At 31.3% G+C, this 23,964-nt stretch overlaps 2 protein-coding genes across 3 annotated transcripts; both read left to right on the top strand.

Annotated features, from left to right (window-relative positions):
• Window positions 1–359: 359 nt before the first annotated feature.
• LOC115957533 lies at window positions 360–9,813 on the top strand. 2 transcript variants are annotated; one of them, XM_031075801.1, is made up of 7 exons: window positions 360–1,042; window positions 2,892–3,246; window positions 4,041–5,455; window positions 5,702–5,815; window positions 6,154–6,308; window positions 7,860–7,982; window positions 9,599–9,813. In XM_031075801.1, exons 1-6 carry the CDS (start codon window positions 656–658, stop codon window positions 7,906–7,908), a joined length of 2,475 nt encoding a protein of 824 aa, XP_030931661.1. In that variant the 5' UTR covers window positions 360–655; the 3' UTR covers window positions 7,909–7,982; window positions 9,599–9,813. The 2 variants fall into 2 exon arrangements, with proteins under 2 accessions (XP_030931661.1, XP_030931662.1); XM_031075802.1 differs by having other exon boundaries at window positions 9,594–9,813.
• A 12,229-nt stretch (window positions 9,814–22,042) lies between these two features.
• Window positions 22,043–22,672, top strand: LOC115956253 (probable dolichyl-diphosphooligosaccharide--protein glycosyltransferase subunit 3B; the record flags this gene model as incomplete). The annotated part of the gene is given in 1 exon segment (XM_031074684.1): window positions 22,043–22,672. A coding segment is annotated over 1 exon segment (630 nt), but the record flags the coding sequence as incomplete, so codon positions are not given.
• Window positions 22,673–23,964: the final 1,292 nt, after the last annotated feature.

Raw genomic sequence — 23,964 nt, 5'->3', positions numbered from 1 at the left:
TAATTGAATAGACTTGAAATTTAAAGGACTGAAATAAATGGAAAAAAAAAAATTAGAAGGCTGGAATAAATTTTGGTAAAAAATAGATGGTGAATTTTGTATTTTAGCTTTCAAATAAATATTTCTTCTAAAAAAAAAAAGCTTTAAAAAAAATGTGACAAAAAACTAACAAATTTACTTATTTAAAAAAAAATAATCTTCATATAAAAAAAATAAAAAAGTCCACAGTTCATACGATCCACACCAGCGCACGCTCCCAAGGCCTTGTACTTTGAGATCCGGTTCTCAAACTCGTAACCGGGTTTTATATAACAAAATACTTGTACTTCCCAAATAACCCTCTCTCGCTCTCTCTCTCTCTCTCTCTCTCACAAAATCGCTCTGCTACCACCTCTTCCTCTCTCTCTCTCACACACATACACACACACACAAAACTCACACTCCCACTTAAAACCCAAACACACAAATTACAATTACACATACTCTCTCTCTTGCTCTCTAAATTACCCGCCAAAAAGGTCTCTAATTAACGTACCCTAATTTTAAAAAACCCACACACGAACCAAATTTCAAAACCCCCCACACACACGCGCACGCACAAACTCTCCCTCTCCCTCTCTCTGTCTAAAACGGCGTCGTCTGCGTTTTAAACCGAATGGATCCGACGGCGGAGCCCATGGAAATACCCGACCCGTCGGCGGGAGAGGGAGAATTGACCCGGTCGAGCAAGCGGGCCAAGACTGGGCCTGGGCCGGAGCTGAAGAGAGTGGCGGAGATTGTTTTGGTGTTGTCGACGATGGCGAGGATGCGAGGCGGTGGTAAGAGTCCCACGGCGGCGGAGATGGAGTTGATGGCGGAGGCGAGGACGAAGCTTGCGGAAGCTTGTGCTTGCTTTGCTCCTAAGGATTTGATTGGGAGGGAAGCGATTGGGTCGGTTATGGAGGATTTGGGACTCAATGCGAAGCTCAGGGATCAGAGGCTAGGGTTTCGTGGTCCTCCTAAGTTCACTATCAAGGAGAAGCTCGACAATGCCAAGCGAAAGGTATGCCTTCAAATCCTACACCTTTGTTTTCTGTATAGGATGTATTAGGATTTTCAACTGAAAGAGAATTTAGGGATTTATTTGAATATATTAGGAACAAAAACGATTTGAAGAATTTGAATTTGCAATTTAATAGTTGCTTTTGATTCTTAGGTTTCTTTGGATTGGATATATTTGGATACTTTCAATTGAAAGATAGTTTTGTGATTATTGGTCATGAATTATATCTTTGCATAGGAACAAAAACAGTTGGAAGAAATATAATATGCAATATCTAATAGTTGTTTTCATTCTTAGGTTTCTTCGTTTTGGATATATTAGGATTTTCAATTGAAAGAGAGAGTTTTGCGTTTATTCGTCATGAATAATATCTTTGCTTCAGAAAAAAAAAAAAATTACGATATATTTGGTTTCTTCGTTTTAATAGCTGTTTTCAGTTTTTGGTTTCTTTTTTTGGGTATATTTGGATTTTCAATTGAAAGAGAATCGGTTTTGAATAATATTTGCTTCAGGACAAAAACGATTAGAAGAATTAGGATATGCAATCAATGTCTTTTAAGTTTTAGATATTTTTGTTGGACATCTTAGGATTTTCAATTGAAAGATGATCTAGTGATTCTTGGTTGCGAATAAAATCTTTGCTTTAGAAACAAAACAATTAGAATTAGGCTTGAATGTGTATTGTCAATCATTTAGATCCGTCGACTCGAGAGATAAAGAGAAAGATAAAGAGAAAGGTCTCTGTTTTTTTTGGATAAGTAATATAACTTCATTGAATAAAGAAATCAATACAGGGAATGAAAGCACATAGGCTGTGTACTAAGGAACCAGAAAAAAAACTATAAAGCAAAGAAAGTACAACTATCTAACAAATCCATCAAAGAACTAAAATTAAAAAGACCCGAAGCATTTGTCCACTCTAGCAATGTCTGGAGAAAAAACAGTTTCATATCATGAGTTGATCTCTCACACCCTTCAAAAGTATGACCATTCCTCTTCTGCCAAATACCCCACATAAGGCAATGAGGAATCATACTCCAAATCACCATAGACTTATGTCTGCTACATTTATACAACCAACTTGCTAGAAGATCCACAACATGTAATGGCATAACCTAGTGAATCCCAAATAAAGAAAAAACCATATCCCACAACTCTCTACCTACATGGCAATGTAACATAAAATGATCAATGGACTCCCCATCCTTCTTGCACATGCAATACCAATCCAACACAACTTCTTTGCATTTCAATGATTTATTTTATTTAGTTATCCAGTTACACCAATGATTTGTTATTTATTATAAGAGATAGCAATGATGGTTGTCTCATCTGACATGTATATTTTTGTTTTTCAATGGATTTCATATATTTCTTGAATTTTTTTTATTTGATGTTGCTAATGCAAAAATATAGTGGACAAAGCTGTTGCTGACAAACTGAAAGTGGTGGCGTGAGTCATGGCTTAGGTTGAAGAGAATTATTGTTATTTGGATAGGTATAGTAATTTTGTGTGTGTGTGTGTGTGTGTGCAATTATGTTATTTCTAAGCTGCTACGTTGGTCAGGTAGTTCAAAGTCATGCAATCATACAAGTCTGCTTAGGTCATAGTATTATTCTTTTAATCTTCTAGTCTATGTTTATACTATGTTCCTATATATATATATATATTAAATCGATAATAACAATAACTTATTAGGGTTCTTCCAAATTATCAAACTACTTTCAAGGGTTTAGTTTTTAATCGATAATGTGCTAAATGATGAAATTATTCTCTGATATACAAGTTAATATACAGCAGAAAATGATGGATTTTTGATGCTTTATTTTTTGGGTTCCTTTCCCCTAGATGGATGAGTCCAAGCATTTTACTGCACATGCTACTACATATACTTCTCACCCCTCTACATTAAGCGACATCCGTGGGGCACTGCATACTGCCCGTATCTTTCCATCGGATAAACCAAGTAATCCGCCAATTTCTTCTGGAGCCATCCCGGCTTCTTCACCTTTAGGTCATGCTTCTCCAGCAACTTCTACATCCTTGCCAACCAATGAAGTTCGACCAGTTATGGTTTCTAGAGGATTGCCTAGCAATAATTTAGGAAGAGACTCTTCTTCCTTGCCATTGCAGAAAGTTGAAAAACCACAGTTCAAATCAGATGGAGGATTAAATGGGTCTTCTTTTGCATCACAAGTACAAGGTAACTTTCCCCTCTTATAAACTTTGATGGAAATACACTTCCATTCTGCAAAATAATCTTAAGATTTCTGAATATGTTATGTTTACTACTTAATATAGAAATGAAAAAAATATCAACCAGGAAAAGCTTAGATAGCTTGCTTTGAGATATCTAGCAGGCATATTACACATGACAAGGCATGCCCTTTGCCATAATGAATATATATTTATTAAAAAGCTATTATTTCTCTTTGATTGGTCTCGGTGTTGGAGTCTCTTGGATTGTTCTACACTTATGGATTTTCTTGTCTCTTAGAATAGCTTAGTGGCTGCTTGTTACTTTTTGTTTCTTTTTACTCTTTGTTCACTACTGTGAACTCTATGTATTTTTCCTGCTATTCATTTTTCAATAATATTTTCTTCTTACTTATCAAAAAAAAAGGAAAAGAAAGTAGCTTGTTAAGATGGTTGGGTTTTTGCACATGCTTAACTTTTTCTTTTTTATTTGGGGTGGTGTTGGGGTTGGGGTGGTTGTGGGAGGAAGAGTTAGGATGGTAACTTTTTATTTTATTGGTGAGGTACACACACACCCAATGGGTATTGAACCCACAACCTCACTCTCCACCTAGAACTTATAAGGGGGGGAGGTGCCATATAAGTTAGAGCTCATTGGCTTAGGATGGTAACTTTCAGTCAACATTGCCCATTTTCTCATGTTAGCATGGGGTTTGCTAGAACTACTGTGATGGTTCTTTCCATTTCCTTAAGCTATTTAATGTTATAATTCTTTAATCTTCATATATTTTCTGTTTGCAGCAAATTCTTCTGTGAACCATCCACTGGTAAATGCTCCTACATGGTCCATACAAACCCAATCTTCCTCAACGGCTAAAAGTGTGCAAGAAAACAAGGTTCCAAATCATACGCCTACCAAGGTTGAGGGAACTGTTGATGTAAGTGCGTCACGTGTTGCTCCTCAGGTAGTGAGAGATCAGAGCTTTAGGCCATTTATAACTCAGCCAGCAGCTGGAAATTTGCCTACTACACATCAGCCCATGCAGGGCATGAGCTTTGTCCAACCCCCTTCTCTTGGTAATAATCACAATGAAATCGCTAAGCTTATTCAGAAGTTTTTACATCCACAGCGCCCGGATCATCCTAAATGGACTCCCCCATCAAGGGATTACATGAATAAGGCTTTAACTTGCCAATATTGCCAGGTTACCATCAATGAGGTGGACAATGTACTTCTTTGTGATGCTTGTGAGAAAGGGTATCACTTAAAGTGTCTGCAGCCTACTCAAAAGGGAATTCCTAGAGGTGAGTGGCACTGCATGAGGTGCATGACCTTGACCCAAGGGAAACCTTTGCCCCCTAAATATGGCCGTGTCATGAGAAGTAGTACGAATCAATTAAATGTGCCTCCCAACATAGCTACAAAGGAATCATCTTCTGAGAAGAAAGTGGAAACTTTAGATCCAAAGGTCAATCAGCAGAAGATTACAGCAAATGGAAGCTCTGATCTACAAAGCCCCACATGTATTGGTAGTGCAGGCACCAATCATGTTGAATCAGCATCTGATATGAAGATTTCAAATGCAAGAGAAACTCAAGGGAATGATGTTATATCAAGTAGTAAAATTACTGATGACAAACCTTTGTCTGGGCCAGCTTCTGGTTCTCCTTCTGTTGCCTCGTCAATTTTAATGTCTGCTGAACAAATAAAAGACTCTGAATCATCTATACATGAAGAGAAATCTTGTGAACAAAAAATAGAGCTTCCTCCTAAAGTAGATGAAACTGTTAGTAATAAGTCTGATGGTTCTCAACCCTCACACAATTCACAAGTTGTTGACCGGGCAGTCTTGCCAGACTGTGCTGATGTTCCATCAAAGAATTGTCATGACAAAGACCTCAATGTCAAAGAACCAGAAAAATCACAGACAAGAGAAAATCTTGACTGTACTTCAGGAAATGATATCAAGCAAGATGACCAACTTGTTGCACAGGCAAATCCTTCAGGAGGTTCTCAAACTGGTACTGAGGCTAGTGAACGCTCTGGGTTTCCTTCGGATGGCTTGCGTGGTGTTGAATGGATTGACAATGTTGTTCAAGTTTTAGATGGGAAATCATTTTACCAGTCTTGCAGGGTCAATGGAGTAACCTATAAGCTGCAGGATCATGCCCTTTTCCGTGCGAGCCATGGTGAATTGATACCCTCTAAGCTTCAGGCAAGTGAATTATCAGACATTCTATGACACTTTTAGCTTTATTGCTTGTGCACTTACAACCAAGAGACCACTAAATTTGGTTTTTAGATCTGATACGAGCCATTTCTCTGGGTTGCAATTTGTATTGAACTGTTTTAGATCTTTTCTGTCTTGGAATTGCTTATCATTTGTTTCATCTTCCAAGTAAATTTTATCTACTATAGGTTATAATATGGAAAATGCTTGATTTTTGTTCTTTGATTGCAGTCCATGTGGGAGGATAGCAAAACTGGGTCAAAGTGGGTTATAGTTACAAGGTGCTACTTTCCTCGTGACTTGCCAGAGAATGTTGGACGCCCATGTGCTCCTGAAAACAATGAGGTGAACTATTCTTTTATATAGATGTATTTCTGTATTAATTTTTTAAGATTTCATGTCAATATGAAAATTCTGTGGTTGTTTAATTGGTTGACTAGTTGATTGACCTATTGAGATTTTGGTCATATGGATGCACCCACAGCCAGATGGAACTTATTTAAAAGTAGCATAGTCCTTTGTGGTCTAAAAGTAGCATACTCCATTGGGGTTGCATTCAATGTAGTCTGTTATGCTAGTTAATTGGAATTCTGCTCTCTCCCCCTTCTTAATTTGGCATATGAATGGATGGTATGCAAGAATACATTATGCAATGTTGATACAAACTCATTGCTCTGTCATAGGTGTATGAATCAAATCATGAAAGCACAATAATGGCTGGTTTGATCCAAGGCCCATGTGAAGTTCTCCCTCCTGCCAAGTTTAGTGAGGAAAATGAAAGACGAAGCCAGGCAGGACCTGATGCAAATATGGGATTACAGCCTGTTTTCCTGTGCAAGTATGTTTCATCATTACCTACTCTTCATGCAATTGCTTCAGTACTTATGTTTTCCTTCTAAAGGAAGAGTAGAGAGAATGTTTCTTGTACATGGTTATAGGAGTGTGCAACACATGGAAACATAACATTTTTTTGTAATGATATTTCTGAAAATATGCATTATTTGAAGTGTATATGTAATTTTTAATATATTTTATTGATCTTATTAAACCCTTAGGTTGTCAATGAGCTCTGGCTCAAGTGAACCCTCACAAGGGATGAGGTTGTGGGTTGAAAACTTTCTTGGTGCAAGTTCAACTTATCAATAATGAATATATAGATATATATATATATATATATATATATATAAACCATTAGTTTATATGGAAAGCAAAGAGATGGAAGAGATTGAGGGAAAATACTGCAAATAGATTTACATATATTTGAAGTTTATTACACGATTCTGGTGAAATTATGAAAATGTTCCTATTTTTAGTGAGATAACAATTATTATGACATGTCACTTATAAAAGAAGAACAACAATTATCATGACATGCCTTCTCAAATGACTTTCTTGTTAAAGAGTACTTTTCCTAAATCTTTCTGCTTGACATTTGTTTGTGATCATTTTACTCTCCAACTCACCCCTACCCTGAATAAAGTCTTTTATCCACTCCATTGGGGTGTGGGGGCAGTGGTCCAGTTAAATGTGCCCCATTGCCATCATCCCCATGTGGGTGGGTGCTGGTCTCGCTGTGATTTATGTGCAAATCCCATCGTGCTGGATGAAGACAATCCAGTGCTTAGTATTGTGGTAATAACTAACAAGTAACAATGCAGTTTTGCATAATATTTATTATTTATGTTTTTTTTTTTCTTTGTCAAACCAAATTTGATACCCGAATATTCGGTTTGATAACCTGCCACTAAACAAATTGACGCCAATAGCTATAAGAATACACAAGACATAACTTTTACTTGTTAAAATAACAATTAAGGTTATTTTTTACTCAAATATTAGTTTTTAAACTTCTTTTTTATTTTTATGTTTCCAAATATCATATATTAACTTTGTCACTTATCTTTACATTATATATTTATGTAAGATATACATATATACACACACATTTTCCTATTAAAAGTTAATTACAATATAGAGTCTACACAAACTAAATATAAACTAAAAACAGGTTTTAATATAAGTTTAGACAAACTACAAGTTAACCCAAACCTGGTTCTAAGTTGAGTCTAGACAAACTAGGCATAAAACAAAACCAGATTTCTTTGGTTCAGGCTCAGCTATTGCAGAACTAAACCAATTTTGTGGTTTGCTAAACAGTAAACACCCCATAGATCTTTGGATGTTTACTAAACTGCATTAGTATATGCTTTGTGTATGTGACCATAAGGAGACGTAACAAATGGATAAGGTAGAGAGGTAAGTTTAGACATGGCATATTAGAACTGATCGCTATTATCAAAATAACCAGCACTTTTTTTATATGTCTAAGTAGAGAATTAATTGGATGATCTTGGCTCTTCTTTAACGGGAGAATGATATTGTTTTGCAGATGGGTTTATGATGAATTTAAAGGGCTGTTTCAACCTGTTTACAGTTAATCTGGTCATGCTAATATTTTGGTGGCTGATTTGGTTTTTGTTTGTTGCACCTTTTAGGTGCTCCCTCTGATCAGGTATTTGATATGTGTTTTTCTAACTGATTCCTTATTTATTTCTAGCCCTTTTATTTATGCCAATAATCTTTGGTCATTTATAGCATGGGAGTATGGGACTCATAAGAATTAGCTGTAGAAACAAATTTTTTTGGCATAATAATGTTCTTCTGTAATGTAGAATGCTTTCTGGGGAAAAAAAAAATTCATAAAATGATAATTATGGATGGGGGCTTTTTGGTTGATGATTCAGATCACTATGTGGTTAATTGAGTCAACAAGGAATACTTTTTTCACTTTTATGTGAGAACATGGAGATAATATGCTCTAATTCCATTGACCTTCAGTACAAAAAGTGAGAGGCAGAGCTAGGGCGGGGTGGTGGGAAGGATGTGCAAAGGGAGAAGGTTAAAATAAATTTTTTAAAAATATTTTCTTATAGGCTTAGGTATTCATAATAGTATTCCAAAATTTTAGAGGCTGTATCCAAAATCCTGTTACACATAACATGGTTTAGTAATTTACCAGGAAAGTAGTATGATTTTTCTGGATATGCTGGCCACTGACTTTAGTCCAACTAGTGATTTTTTAATTATGGAAACAAGAAAAAAATATTGCCACTTAATGGAGTACATTAGTTATACCTTAATTTCATTAAACATGAATGTTGCTTGCTTTTGAACAATTTCATTTATGCTGTATCAGATGTTCTTGTAAATTCTTACTTTATAGTTCTTCTCTCTTCTCCATTTTTTCCCCATTTTTAATTTGTGAGATTTATTACACATTCTTTGTCTTATGGCCAAAACAAATGGGTGACTTCCCCTTCTCTCTTTGAGTATGTGTTTATTGGAATTTCAAATGGCTGTGGTTGGACCATCTTGTTGACTAGTCTGCTTAGAAACCCTTTCAACCTTTCTATGATAACCCCAAGAGTTAACACAATTAAGTGGGGATCTCGACTCATGAAGTGGAAGTCACTAGTTCAAATCTTCCTTTAACCAAAAATAAAAAAAAGAAAAAACTCTTTATTGATGAATCTGGTAATGATCAAACAAATCAAGGCTACAAATACAATTTGTAATTTGGATTCATATGCCTTCAATTAGTGTTTATAGGATATGATTTCCATACAATCTTTAAGAAATTTGGGGGTGCAGTTTCCTGCTACAGTTTCTTGCATATTCTAGCTGATGTGAAGATGTTTTAGAGGTTGGTTTTGGTTAGAGAAATGTCAAGATTGAGATCAATTGCCATGCTATGTGAAACAACCCAAGATGAGTGCACGCATGACACACACTTGCACAGAGTGCTCTCTTGGTATCACAAATCCTGGAGTGGCGTGGACTAATTTGATAGAACCCCAGAGGGAAAAGTTTGTTTGATAACAATGTGTATAAGTTTTCATCTAATCTTGCAATATATGGTGTGGTTTTCATATTTATTCAGTAGGTTGTCATTGTTGAAAATCTTAGGTGTGAATTGAGAATGCTAGGAACTGTTGTGTAGCATGCTATATGCGCTTTTATTTGTTTACCTCTCTCTCTTCTTCTTCTTCTTCTTCTTCTTCTTAAAGTTCATATTGCTCTTTGCTGAGTTTCTGTGAAGGATCTAATAAACTGTGTGTGTCAGTACAGGTAGTCTATAGCAGATGTGGTATTCAGTGAATTGACGGTTAAGGAAGTTTCAATATTCATTTCCTGTACAATATGTAGCTGTGATCTTAGCTTGTATTATCTTCCAATAGCAATTCAAATTGTAATTTTTTATGCCTCTTAGGTGCTTCATGCCCACTATTACATTATCTCACCCGTAAATTATAGAAGGAATTTCCGCAGATTTTCTTGGACTTCTTGAAATATTCCATTTATTTTTTAAGAAACCATTTTCTTATGCGAAAAAATTTAGTGGTTTTAATTTGATTCCTTTTACTGGTACTCTGTAAAGTAAGAAGCAACCTCCCTGTTATACAGCAAAGAGTCAGCACAAATATTAGGATTGCCTATTCAAGGATAATGGGGAATCCACCCCTTCTCTTTCAACCCCTTTTCATATAGTTACCGTAATATGGACACAAAAAAAAAAGGTAGAGTTAGGGAGTGATGCGTCTTCTGAAGTTCTTCAGGCAAGACTTTGTGAATGCATATATTGGAACACCATGTGTACATGGCAATGGATTTGAATTCAACTATGTTATATTTATCAAAAATTATAAAATAAAAGGAAAAGAAGGAAAACAAAAGGAAATTTTTTTTTCAAATGTACCTCTAAAGTCTCTAATCAATCAATACGTAGAAGTTGTAGAACTGCCGACAATTATAATTTCATATATTCATTAAAAAAAAAATTATAATTCCATATAGGAATCAAAAGTGAAATAGAGTCAACGGCAAGCTAAAGACACAAATTATTTTACAATGTTTTTACAAAATGTTGATGTGACCAATCTCTTATTAGTTTTTATTTAGGTCTATCATTAATATCACATTTTCATTTACCAATAATCACTTTTCTCATCAGGAGTTTGTAAATTTTTTTTGTAAAATAGTCTATATGTCTAGTATTATTCTATGATTTATACCTACCCCAAATTTCTACTATGTCTTTGATAAGGAAGAGTAAAACAAAAATTATTTCCTTTTATAACTGGCATTCCAATATTAGAGATTGAAAATGTATATTGGATAAGGGAAAAGTATGTGATTCTCCTTACATAAAAAAAGAAAAGAAAAGAAAAAAAGATAAGGAAAGGTATGTTGTTGACATTTATTTGATAGTTGTCGCTAAACGTTTTAATTTTGCATTAACTAACTCTAATTTTGGTAAAAGGAAATTTAAGAATAAGAAAGAGAACAATGAACCATAGTCTGCCGTGAATATTTTAACAAAAATGATAATATAAAAGGAAAAGAAGGAAAACAAAAGAAAAAAAAAACATTTTAAATGTACCTTTAAAGTCTATAATCAATCGATACGTAGAAGTTGTAGAACTGCTGACAATTATAATTCCATATATTCATTAAAAAAAATTATAATTCCATATAGAAATCAAAAGTGAAATAGAGTCAACAGTATACTATAGACACAAACTATTTTACAACTTTATTACAAAATGTTGATGTGGCCAATCTCTTATTGGTTTTCATTTAGGCCTACTATTAATATCACATTTTCATTTATCAATAATCACTTTTCCCATCAGGAGTTTGTAAATTTTTTTTGTAAAATAGTTTGTATCTCTAGTATTATTCTATGATTTATACCTACCCCAAATTTCTACTGTGTCTTTGATAAGGAAGAGTAAAACAAAAATTATTTCCTTTTATAAATGGCATTCCAATATTAGAGATTGAAAATGTATATTAGATAAGGGAAAAGTATGTGATTCTCCTTATATAAAAAAAGAAAAGAAAAGAAAAGAAAAAAATATAAGGAAAGGTATGTTGTTGACATTTATTTGATAGTTGTCGCTAAACGTTTTAATTTTGCATTAACTAACTTTAATTTTGGTAAAAGGAAATTTAAGAATAAGAAAGAGAACAATGAACCATAGTCTGCCGTGAATATTTTAACAAAAATGATAATATAAAAGGAAAAGAAGGAAAACAAAAGAAAAAAAAACATTTTAAATGTACCTTTAAAGTCTCTAATCAATCGATACGTAGAAGTTGTAGAACTGCTGACAATTATAATTCCATATATTCATTAAAAAAAATTATAATTCCATATAGAAATCAAAAGTGAAATAGAGTCAACAGTATACTATAGACACAAACTATTTTACAACTTTATTACAAAATGTTGATGTGGCCAACCTCTTATTGGTTTTCATTTAGACCTACTATTAATATCACATTTTCATTTATCAATAATCGATTTTCCATCAGGAGTTTGTAAATTTTTTTTGTAAAATAGTCTGTATTTCTAGTATTATTCTATGATTTATACCTACCCCAAATTTCTACTGTGTCTTTGATAAGGAAGAGTAAAACAAAAATTATTTCCTTTTATAAATGGCATTCCAATATTAGAGATTGAAAATGTATATTAGATAAGGGAAAAGTATGTGATTCTCCTTATATAAAAAAAGAAAAGAAAAGAAAAGAAAAAAATATAAGGAATGGTATGTTGTTGACATTTATTTGATAGTTGTCGCTAAACGTTTTAATTTTGCATTAACTAACTTTAATTTTGGTAAAAGGAAATTTAAGAATAAGAAAGAGAACAATGAACCATAGTCTGCCGTGAATATTTTAACAAAAATGATAATATAAAAGGAAAAGAAGGAAAACAAAAGGAAAAAAACATTTTAAATGTACCTTTAAAGTCTCTAATCAATCGATACGTAGAAGTTGTAGAACTGCTAACAATTATAATTCCATATATTCATTAAAAAAAATTATAATTCCATATAGAAATCAAAAGTGAAATAGAGTCAACAATATACTATAGACACAAACTATTTTACAACTTTATTACAAAATGTTGATGTGGCCAACCTCTTATTCGTTTTCATTTAGGCCTACTATTAATATCACATTTTCATTTATCAATAATCACTTTTCCCATCAGGAGTTTGTAAATTTTTTTTGTAAAATAGTCTGTATCTCTAGTATTATTCTATGATTTATACCTACCCCAAATTTCTACTGTGTCTTTGATAAGGAAGAGTAAAACAAAAATTATTTCCTTTTGTAAATGGCATTCCAATATTAGAGATTGAAAATGTATATTAGATAAGGGAAAAGTATGTGATTCTCCTTATATAAAAAAAGAAAAGAAAAGAAAAGAAAAAAATATAAGGAAAGGTATGTTGTTGACATTTATTTGATAGTTGTCGCTAAACGTTTTAATTTTGCATTAACTAACTTTAATTTTGGTAACAATGAACCATAGTCTGCCGTGAATATTTTAACAAAAATGATAATATAAAAGGAAAAGAAGGAAAACAAAAGAAAAAAAAAACATTTTAAATGTACCTTTAAAGTCTCTAATCAATCGATACGTAGAAGTTGTAGAACTGCTGACAATTATAATTCCATATATTCATTAAAAAAAATTATAATTCCATATTGAAATCAAAAGTGAAATAGAGTCAACAGTATACTATAGACACAAACTATTTTACAACTTTATTACAAAATGTTGATGTGGCCAATCTCTTATTGGTTTTCATTTAGGCCTACTATTAATATCACATTTTCATTTATCAATAATCACTTTTCCCATCAGGAGTTTGTAAATTTTTTTTTGTAAAATAATTTGTATCTCTAGTATTATTCTATGATTTATACCTACCCCAAATTTCTACTGTGTCTTTGATAAGGAAGAGTAAAACAAAAATGATTTCCTTTTATAAATGGCATTCCAATATTAGAGATTGAAAATGTATATTAGATAAGGGAAAAGTATGTGATTCTCCTTATATAAAAAAAGAAAAGAAAAGAAAAGAAAAAAATATAAGGAAAGGTATGTTGTTGACATTTATTTGATAGTTGTCGCTAAACGTTTTAATTTTGCATTAACTAACTTTAATTTTGGTAAAAGGAAATTTAAGAATAAGAAAGAGAACAATGAACCATAGTCTGCCGTAAATATTTTAACAAAAATGATAATATAAAAGGAAAAGAAGGAAAACAAAAGAAAAAAAAACATTTTAAATGTACCTTTAAAGTCTCTAATAAATCGATACGTAGAAGTTGTAGAACTGCTGACAATTATAATTCCATATATTCATTAAAAAAAATTATAATTCCATATAGAAATCAAAAGTGAAATAGAGTCAACAGTATACTATAGACACAAACTATTTTACAACTTTATTACAAAATGTTGATGTGGCCAACCTCTTATTGGTTTTCATTTAGACCTACTATTAATATCACATTTTCATTTATCAATAATCGATTTTCCATCAGGAGTTTGTAAATTTTTTTTGTAAAATAGTCTGTATTTCTAGTATTATTCTATGATTTATACCTACCCCAAATTTCTACTGTGTCTTTGATAAGGAAGAGTAAAACAAAAATTATTTCCTTTTATAAATGGCATTCCAATATTAGAGATTGAAAATGTATATTAGATAAGGGAAAAGTATGTGATTCTCCTTATATAAAAAAAGAAAAGAAAAGAAAAGAAAAAAATATAAGGAATGGTATGTTGTTGACATTTATTTGATAGTTGTCGCTAAACGTTTTAATTTTGCATTAACTAACTTTAATTTTGGTAAAAGGAAATTTAAGAATAAGAAAGAGAACAATGAACCATAGTCTGCCGTGAATATTTTAACAAAAATGATAATATAAAAGGAAAAGAAGGAAAACAAAAGGAAAAAAACATTTTAAATGTACCTTTAAAGTCTCTAATCAATCGATACGTAGAAGTTGTAGAACTGCTAACAATTATAATTCCATATATTCATTAAAAAAAATTATAATTCCATATAGAAATCAAAAGTGAAATAGAGTCAACAGTATACTACAGACACAAACTATTTTATAACTTTATTACAAAATGTTGATGCGGCCAACCTCTTATTGGTTTTCATTTAGGCCTACTATTAATATCACATTTTCATTTATCAATAATCACTTTTTCCATCAGGAGTTTGTAAATTTTTTTTGTAAAATAGTCTGTATCTCTAGTATTATTCTATGATTTATACCTACCCCAAATTTCTACTGTGTCTTTGATAAGGAAGAGTAAAACAAAAATTATTTCCTTTTATAAATGGCATTCCAATATTAGAGATTGAAAATGTATATTAGATAAGGGAAAAGTATGTGATTCTCCTTATATAAAAAAAGAAAAGAAAAGAAAAGAAAAAAATATAAGGAAAGGTATGTTGTTGACATTTATTTGATAGTTGTCGCTAAACGTTTTAATTTTGCATTAACTAACTTTAATTTTGGTAAAAGGAAATTTAAGAATAAGAAAGAGAACAATGAACCATAGTCTGCCGTGAATATTTTAACAAAAATGATAATATAAAAGGAAAAGAAGGAAAACAAAAGAAAAAAAAACATTTTAAATGTACCTTTAAAGTCTCTAATCAATCGATACGTAGAAGTTGTAGAACTGCTGACAATTATAATTCCATATATTCATTAAAAAAAATTATAATTCCATATAGAAATCAAAAGTGAAATAGAGTCAACAGTATACTATAGACACAAACTATTTTACAACTTTATTACAAAATGTTGATGTGGCCAACCTCTTATTGGTTTTCATTTAGGCCTACTATTAATATCACATTTTCATTTATCAATAATCACTTTTCCCATCAGGAGTTTGTAAATTTTTTTTGTAAAATAGTCTGTATTTCTAGTATTATTCTATGATTTATACCTACCCCAAATTTCTACTGTGTCTTTGATAAGGAAGAGTAAAACAAAAATTATTTCCTTTTATAAATGGCATTCCAATATTAGAGATTGAAAATGTATATTAGATAAGGGAAAAGTATGTGATTCTCCTTATATAAAAAAAAAAAAAAAGAAAAGAAAAAAATATAAGGAAAGGTATGTTGTTGACATTTATTTGATAGTTGTCGCTAAACGTTTTAATTTTGCATTAACTAACTTTAATTTTGGTAAAAGGAAATTTAAGAATAAGAAAGAGAACAATGAACCATAGTCTGCCGTGAATATTTTAACAAAAATGATAATATAAAAGGAAAAGAAGGAAAACAAAAGAAAAAAAAACATTTTAAATGTACCTTTAAAGTCTCTAATCAATCGATACGTAGAAGTTGTAGAACTGCTGACAATTATAATTCCATATATTCATTAAAAAAAATTATAATTCCATATAGAAATCAAAAGTGAAATAGAGTCAACAGTATACTATAGACACAAACTATTTTACAACTTTATTACAAAATGTTGATGTGGCCAACCTCTTATTGGTTTTCATTTAGGCCTACTATTAATATCACATTTTCATTTATCAATAATCACTTTTCCCATCAGGAGTTTGTAAATTTTTTTTGTAAAATAGTCTGTATCTCTAGTATTATTCTATGATTTATACCTACCCCAAATTTCTACTGTGTCTTTGATAAGGAAGAGTAAAACAAAAATTATTTCCTTTTATAAATGGCATTCCAATATTAGAGATTGAAAATGTATATTAGATAAGGGAAAAGTATGTGATTCTCCTTATATAAAAAAAGAAAAGAAAAGAAAAGAAAAAAATATAAGGAAAGGTATGTTGTTGACATTTATTTGATAGTTGTCGCTAAACGTTTTAATTTTGCATTAACTAACTTTAATTTTGGTAAAAGGAAATTTAAGAATAAGAAAGAGAACAATGAACCATAGTCTGCCGTGAATATTTTAACAAAAATGATAATATAAAAGGAAAAGAAGGAAAACAAAAGGAAAAAAACATTTTAAATGTACCTTTAAAGTCTCTAATCAATCGATACGTAGAAGTTGTAGAACTGCTGACAATTATAATTCCATATATTCATTAAAAAAAATTATAATTCCATATAGAAATCAAAAGTGAAATAGAGTCAACAGTATACTATAGACACAAACTATTTTACAACTTTATTACAAAATGTTGATGTGGCCAACCTCTTATTGGTTTTCATTTAGGCCTACTATTAATATCACATTTTCATTTATCAATAATCACTTTTCCCATCAGGAGTTTGTAAATTTTTTTTGTAAAATAGTCTGTATCTCTAGTATTATTCTATGATTTATACCTACCCCAAATTTCTACTGTGTCTTTGATAAGGAAGAGTAAAACAAAAATTATTTCCTTTTATAAATGGCATTCCAATATTAGAGATTGAAAATGTATATTAGATAAGGGAAAAGTATGTGATTCTCCTTATATAAAAAAAGAAAAGAAAAGAAAAGAAAAAAATATAAGGAAAGGTATGTTGTTGACATTTATTTGATAGTTGTCGCTAAACGTTTTAATTTTGCATTAACTAACTTTAATTTTGGTAAAAGGAAATTTAAGAATAAGAAAGAGAACAATGAACCATAGTCTGCCGTGAATATTTTAACAAAAATGATAATATAAAAGGAAAAGAAGGAAAACAAAAGGAAAAAAACATTTTAAATGTACCTTTAAAGTCTCTAATCAATCGATACGTAGAAGTTGTAGAACTGCTGACAATTATAATTCCATATATTCATTAAAAAAAATTATAATTCCATATAGAAATCAAAAGTGAAATAGAGTCAACAGTATACTATAGACACAAACTATTTTACAACTTTATTACAAAATGTTGATGTGGCCAACCTCTTATTGGTTTTCATTTAGGCCTACTATTAATATCACATTTTCATTTATCAATAATCACTTTTCCCATCAGGAGTTTGTAATTTTTTTTTGTAAAATAGTCTGTATTTCTAGTATTATTCTATGATTTATACCTACCCCAAATTTCTACTGTGTCTTTGATAAGGAAGAGTAAAACAAAAATTATTTCCTTTTTTATAAATGGCATTCCAATATTAGAGATTGAAAATGTATATTGGATAAGGGAAAAGTATGTGATTCTCCTTATATAAAAAAAAAAAAAAAGATAAGGAAAGGTATGTTGTTGACATTTATTTGATAGTTGTCGCTAAACGTTTTAATTTTGCATTAACTAACTTTAATTTTGGTAAAAGGAAATTTAAGAATAAGAAAGAGAACAATGAACCATAGTCTGCCGTGAATATTTTAACAAAAATGATAATATAAAAGGAAAAGAAGGAAAACAAAAGGAAAAAAACATTTTAAATGTACCTTTAAAGTCTCTAATCAATCGATACGTAGAAGTTGTAGAACTGCTGACAATTATAATTCCATATATTCATTAAAAAAAATTATAATTCCATATAGAAATCAAAAGTGAAATAGAGTCAACAGTATACTATAGACACAAACTATTTTACAACTTTATTACAAAATGTTGATGTGGCCAACCTCTTATTTGTTTTCATTCAGGCCTACTATTAATATCACATTTTCATTTATCAATAATCACTTTTCCCATCAGGAGTTTGTAAATTTTTTTTGTAAAATAGTCTGTATTTCTAGTATTATTCTATGATTTATACCTACCCCAAATTTGTACTGTGTCTTTGATAAGGAAGAGTAAAACAAAAATTATTTCCTTTTTTATAAATGGCATTCCAATATTAGAGATTGAAAATGTATATTGGATAAGGGAAAAGTATGTGATTCTCCTTTTATAAAAAAAAAAAAAAGATAAGGAAAGGTATGTTGTTGACATTTATTTGATAGTTGTCGCTAAACGTTTTAATTTTGCATTAACTAACTTTAATTTTGGTAAAAGGAAATTTAAGAATAAGAAAGAGAACAATGAACCATAGTCTGCCGTGAATATTTTAACAAAAATGATAATATAAAAGGAAAAGAAGGAAAACAAAAGAAAAAAAAAACATTTTAAATGTACCTTTAAAGTCTCTATTCAATCGATACGTAGAAGTTGTAGAACTGCTGACAATTATAATTCCATATATTCATTAAAAAAAATTATAATTCCATATAGAAATCAAAAGTGAAATAGAGTCAACAGTATACTATAGACACAAACTATTTTACAACTTTATTACAAAATGTTGATGTGGCCAACCTCTTATTGGTTTTCATTTAGGCCTACTATTAATATCACATTTTCATTTATCAATAATCACTTTTTCCATCAGGAGTTTGTAAATTTTTTTTGTAAAATAGTCTGTATTTCTAGTATTATTCTATGATTTATACCTACCCCAAATTTCTACTGTGTCTTTGATAAGGAAGAGTAAAACAAAAATTATTTCCTTTTATAAATGGCATTCCAATATTAGAGATTGAAAATGTTTATTGGATAAGGGAAAAGTATGTGATTCTCCTTATATAAAAAAAAAAAAGAAAAGAAAAAAAGATAAGGAAAGGTATGTTGTTGACATTTATTTGATAGTTGTCGCTAAACGTTAATTTTGCATTAACTAACTTTAATTTTGGTAAAAGGAAATTTAAGAATAAGAAAGAGAACAATGAATCATAGTCTGCCGTGAATATTTTAACAAAAATGATAATATAAAAGGAAAAGAAGGAAAACAAAAGGAAAAAAACATTTTAAATGTACCTTTAAAGTCTTTAATCAATCGATACGTAGAAGTTGTAGAACTGCTGACAATTATAATTCCATATATTCATTAAAAAAATTATAATTTCATATAGAAATCAAAAGTGAAATAGAGTCAACAGTATACTATAGACACAAACTATTTTACAACTTTATTACAAAATGTTGATGTGGCCAACCTCTTATTAGTTTTCATTTAGGCCTACTATTAATATCATATTTTCATTTACCAATAATTACTTTCCACATCAAGAGTTTGTATCTCTAGCACTATTTTATGTTTTATTCCTACCCCAAATTTCTATTGTGTCTTTGATAAGGAAAAGTAAAACAAAAATTATTTCCTTTTGTAATATTTCTAAATTAATGATAGGGATATTCTATGATGTATTTATCTTATGTACCAAAATCATATCGTTTTAGAATATTTCTAATTTAATTCAAAACTATTTATGCGAAACCATTTTACAATACTATACTTTTTCAAAATACTATGTACTCGTTAGGGTACTGATGAAAAGGTAGCGTCTTACATTTACGTTTTCTTCTTCTTCTTCTTTTTTATTTTATTTTTTTATTAGATGTGCATTATGTGGCTGTGGTGTGTTTCCAGTGGGTCCCGTGTACTATTCACAGGACCCCTAAACCTCTTTTTTCAACAAAACTTTCATTAAAAATGGGTCACACGGCACTATTCATACATTTAAAAATTATTTTACTACAGTGTTTTCAATTTTTAGTTTTTAGCAAAATAAACGGTATCCAAACATACCCTATAAAAGAAATGAGATCAAATTTATTATTCTCCCACTGATACTAAATATCATATTTATTGTGATCGAATTGCATTGCTCTTTGAATCCATCAAGAGATGAATACTCTTAGCGATGTACTGATGTAGAAGAGGTCATGATTGCACGATTTTGACTTTCACTTGTATGGAAAGTATTGAAGTCATTAGTATAATTACATAACATAAAATACTAGATTAACGTAATTTGCTCACAATTTTAAAAAAAAAAGAATTTATAGGGGAATATGTTATATAAGAACATATTACATCAATCTTCCTATTAATTACTAATTACTTTTGTTTGTGCATGTTAAGTTTTTTTTTTTTACAAGATAGAAATTCTACTCTAGCCTAATCTAAGTGTATATGTGTGTGAAACTCTCTCCTGGAGACTTGAACCCCAACCCTTCTCCGCCCCCCACATCCCATAAGTACTCATACTTGTGGAGTGATCATCGCACCAAGGGTTTGCAGTGATAATGTTCCTATAAGTTTTATCGTGAAGCAATTTGGAAGATCAAGATAATTATGTCTATTTTATTTTCTTAACTTATTTGATCATTTGTACATATTTAGAAGGTTTAAATTGGTTTTTTTTGACACTTTAAGTAGAATTGTTGTTTATAGCTTAAAGAATTAAAAAAAATTTAAACATGCATTTGACACTTTAATAGACTAATAGCAATTGGATATCAAGTAATATTTGAAAAATATCAAACTAATGGCTAATGTCAATGTAAAATAAATGGTTAAATATTTTAAACAAACAAGGAAACTTTTCTTTGGACAATATTTACCTCCACAGAAGAGTTGCTAATATGATTGGTCTGGTGATTGATGATATTCTCTGTTAGGCTAGTGGGTTACGTTCTTTTGATTTTTGCCATATCAAACACAACTGTAATTGCGTAGCTTATGCTTTGGCCAAAAAAGCCAAAAACTGTAACGAGCTACAGGTTTGGTTAGAAACCTTAATTGAGGATATAGCTCTTTTTTAGCTTCTTTTGATGTACCTTGAGTTTTCTTTCAATAAACTTCCAGTTTGGTTTCTCAAAAAAAAAAAAAAAAAAAAAAAAAGGTTGCTAATAGATTTTTTAAAAATTTATCCCTATGATACAATCAAGCAAAATTAAAGTAAAAATATAAGGTTTATTTATTTATTTATGAATAGTTTAAGAATAAAGTTAAAATTACTATATAAAAAAAATGTCAGTTTAAAATTCCATCAATGAAAAAATTAATCAGGTTTGGGGTGAGTATAAATATCTATGGGTAAAAGTTCTGGATAACAATTGAGAATGAGAATTGGGTTGGGTATGGGTGTACTCGCCATGCCTGATTCAAGGCCATCCTTACTCTCACTAGAATTGTAAATTTTGGTCTTGCAACAGCTTAGTTGAGAGCCAGGCAAGAGAATTCAGATGTAAGATGTTCAACATCGTAGAGGAGGGAGGGGTTTATTCTAGCACGTTAAAAAGTACATCTATTTCTCTAAGCCATAAATTCCATATACCAACGAGAAAGAAAGTGTTCCAGTTGTAGGGTTTGGTGGGGAAAGTAGAAGGATCACATGCATTAGAGATTTAAGCCAGGTGTTACAAGGTGTGTTGAAGAACACAGGCTTAGGCCCAATAACACCAGCCTCCAGCCAAAATTTAGGGTTTGTAAGTTCTGAGTTGTAACTCCCTATCAATGTGCAGTCTATATACACACCACTGCTCTACTAGTACTATTAAGTAGACATAAGAGAGCATATAAACCATTGGAGTAGGTTCTTGAGGATTCCTATATATTATTACATAAAAAAAAAAAAAAAAAAAAAGCGAAAATGCGCTTTTAGTCTTTATATTTTGACTTTTTTTTTTTCATTTTAATCCCTACATTTTAATTTTACCACTTTTAGTCCCTAAACCAATTAACGCGTGATATTTTCATCCTTTTCGTCAGTCAACCGACGGAAATAGTTGAGATGGCAACTGGAGGAATTAAAATATTATAAAAATGCCACATTATCTGTGACACATCAGCATATAAATTAAAAAAATTAATTTATTAATTTTAACAAAATTAAAAAACATAAAAACAAAATTTAAAACATAAAAATACATCATACTTGAATCAAACACACAAAAAACCTAGAATTTTTCTTCAAAACAAACACAAAAAAAAACTCAAAATCTCTACCTCACCTCCATAAAAACCTCAAGACCCTACCACCTCCTTATCTTCTTCGACGCCACCCAGCTCCACGACAAGTCGGAGCTCCAGCTCAAAACCCTCCACTTCGAATTCTCTCTCCTCGCCCAATCCTTCGCCACCAACAACCCTAACCCTAGCCCTAGCAACCCAAACCTCTTCTTCTGCGATATTGAGTTCAAAGAGTCTCAGCAGAGCTTCGCTCTCTTCGGCGTCAATGCCCTCCCTCACATCCACCTCGTTGCTCCGCACTAGTCCTCGAAGCAATTGGAGTAGATGGACCAAGGCGATTTCTCACGACTCGCCGAGTTGATGGCCGATTTCATCCAGGCCAAGACCAAGCTCAACGTCGGTCCAATTCATCGACCTCCGTTCCTCTCCACCAGGCAATTGGGCTTCATCGTGTTCACGACTTTGGTTTGGATCCCCTTCGCGATCAAGATGATCGTGAAAGGTGAGACCTTGCTTCACAATCCCAAGCTCTGGCTCGCCAGCTCGGTTTTTGTTTACTTCTTCAGCTTTCTCTTTGGATCTTGGTTTAGAGAAAGAGATGGTGGGTTCTGGGTTCTACTGGGTTTGCTAGGATCTGGGATTTCTCTTCGGCTTTGATCAGTGATCGTTGGTGGGTTTGATTGGATCTGGGTTTAGAGAAAGAGATGTTGGTGGGTGTTGGGTTCGTTGGTTTGGATTGCAGGGTTTATTGTTGTTGTTGGTTTGATTAGTGATCGTTTCTAGACATTTGGGGTTTGGGGTTTACTGGAGATTTGGTTTTGGCGTTTGCTGGGAATTTCGCATTTTGAAATTTCTTTTTGTTTTCTAAGTTATTAACTTGTTGTGGTATTCGAAATTTCTTTGATTATGGTTTGGTTTGGGAGTGGATGAGTTGGGTGCTTTGCTGGGTTTCTATTATTTGGATGGTTTGGTTTGGGTGTGGTTTCGTGTGGGTTTTCCTGTGTTTGCTCTTGTTCATTCTCTTTGATTTGGTGATGTTCATGTTTTTTTTTTTCCCCTGTAGGTTTGATGTTCATGTTCTTTGATGTTCATGTTCTTTTATTCTGGGTTTGCTCTTTGATTCTGGGTTTGATGTTGTTGTTGGGTTTATTTCTTGATTTAAGAAGAACATTGAAGAACAAGTTCTTATATTCTTAGATCTCAATTCATTTTGTTTTTTAATTTTTTATTTAATTAAAATTAATTTAGATGCTGATGTGACATTTTTTAATGCCAAAATAGAATTTTTAATTATTATTTTAATTCCTCCGACTGCCACCTTAACTATTTCCATCGGTTGACTAACGGAAATGACGAAAATAACACGTGTTTATTAGTTTAGGGATTAAAAGTGGTAAAATTAAAATGTAGGGACTAAAATGGAAAAAAGGCCAAAATATAGGGACTAAAAGTGCATTCACACAAAAAAAGAAGAAGTAAAATTAGCTTTTTAAAGTTTTTTTTTTTTTATAGATAATTTGATAATTGGGGCAGGAATAGAATGATTTGAATAATGGGTGTCTCAATTACAAATATATCAAACTATGGGTCTGTTTGGGATCTGCTTATTTTTCTGAAAGTGTTGTAGATAAAAGTAAAAATTAGCTGAAATAGTACAGTGAGACTCATGAATAGTACCAAAAAGTGTAATGGGGCCTATAAATAATAACAAAAATATATTGAATAGTAAAATAAGCTGGTTTTTTAATTTGGAATCAAACACAAACTATAAAGCTCTTGACTTAAGTATAGTTAGCTACACCTTTGCTTAGTCTGAAAAGAAAGACAGAAAAGAGAAGAAAAAACTGCTAGATGTCTGTTTGTCCATGATCCTATCCCTTCACCTTATTATAATAGTTCAAAATCCTAAATTTCATGCAGACCTACTATTCCCAAAACCGTTGAATGAA

This window comes from Quercus lobata, chromosome 8 (genome assembly GCF_001633185.2).
Source record: "Quercus lobata isolate SW786 chromosome 8, ValleyOak3.0 Primary Assembly, whole genome shotgun sequence".
In the NCBI taxonomy this organism is placed as follows: Eukaryota; Viridiplantae; Streptophyta; class Magnoliopsida; order Fagales; family Fagaceae; genus Quercus; species Quercus lobata.
This window is presented reverse-complemented; position numbering and strand designations above follow the sequence as displayed.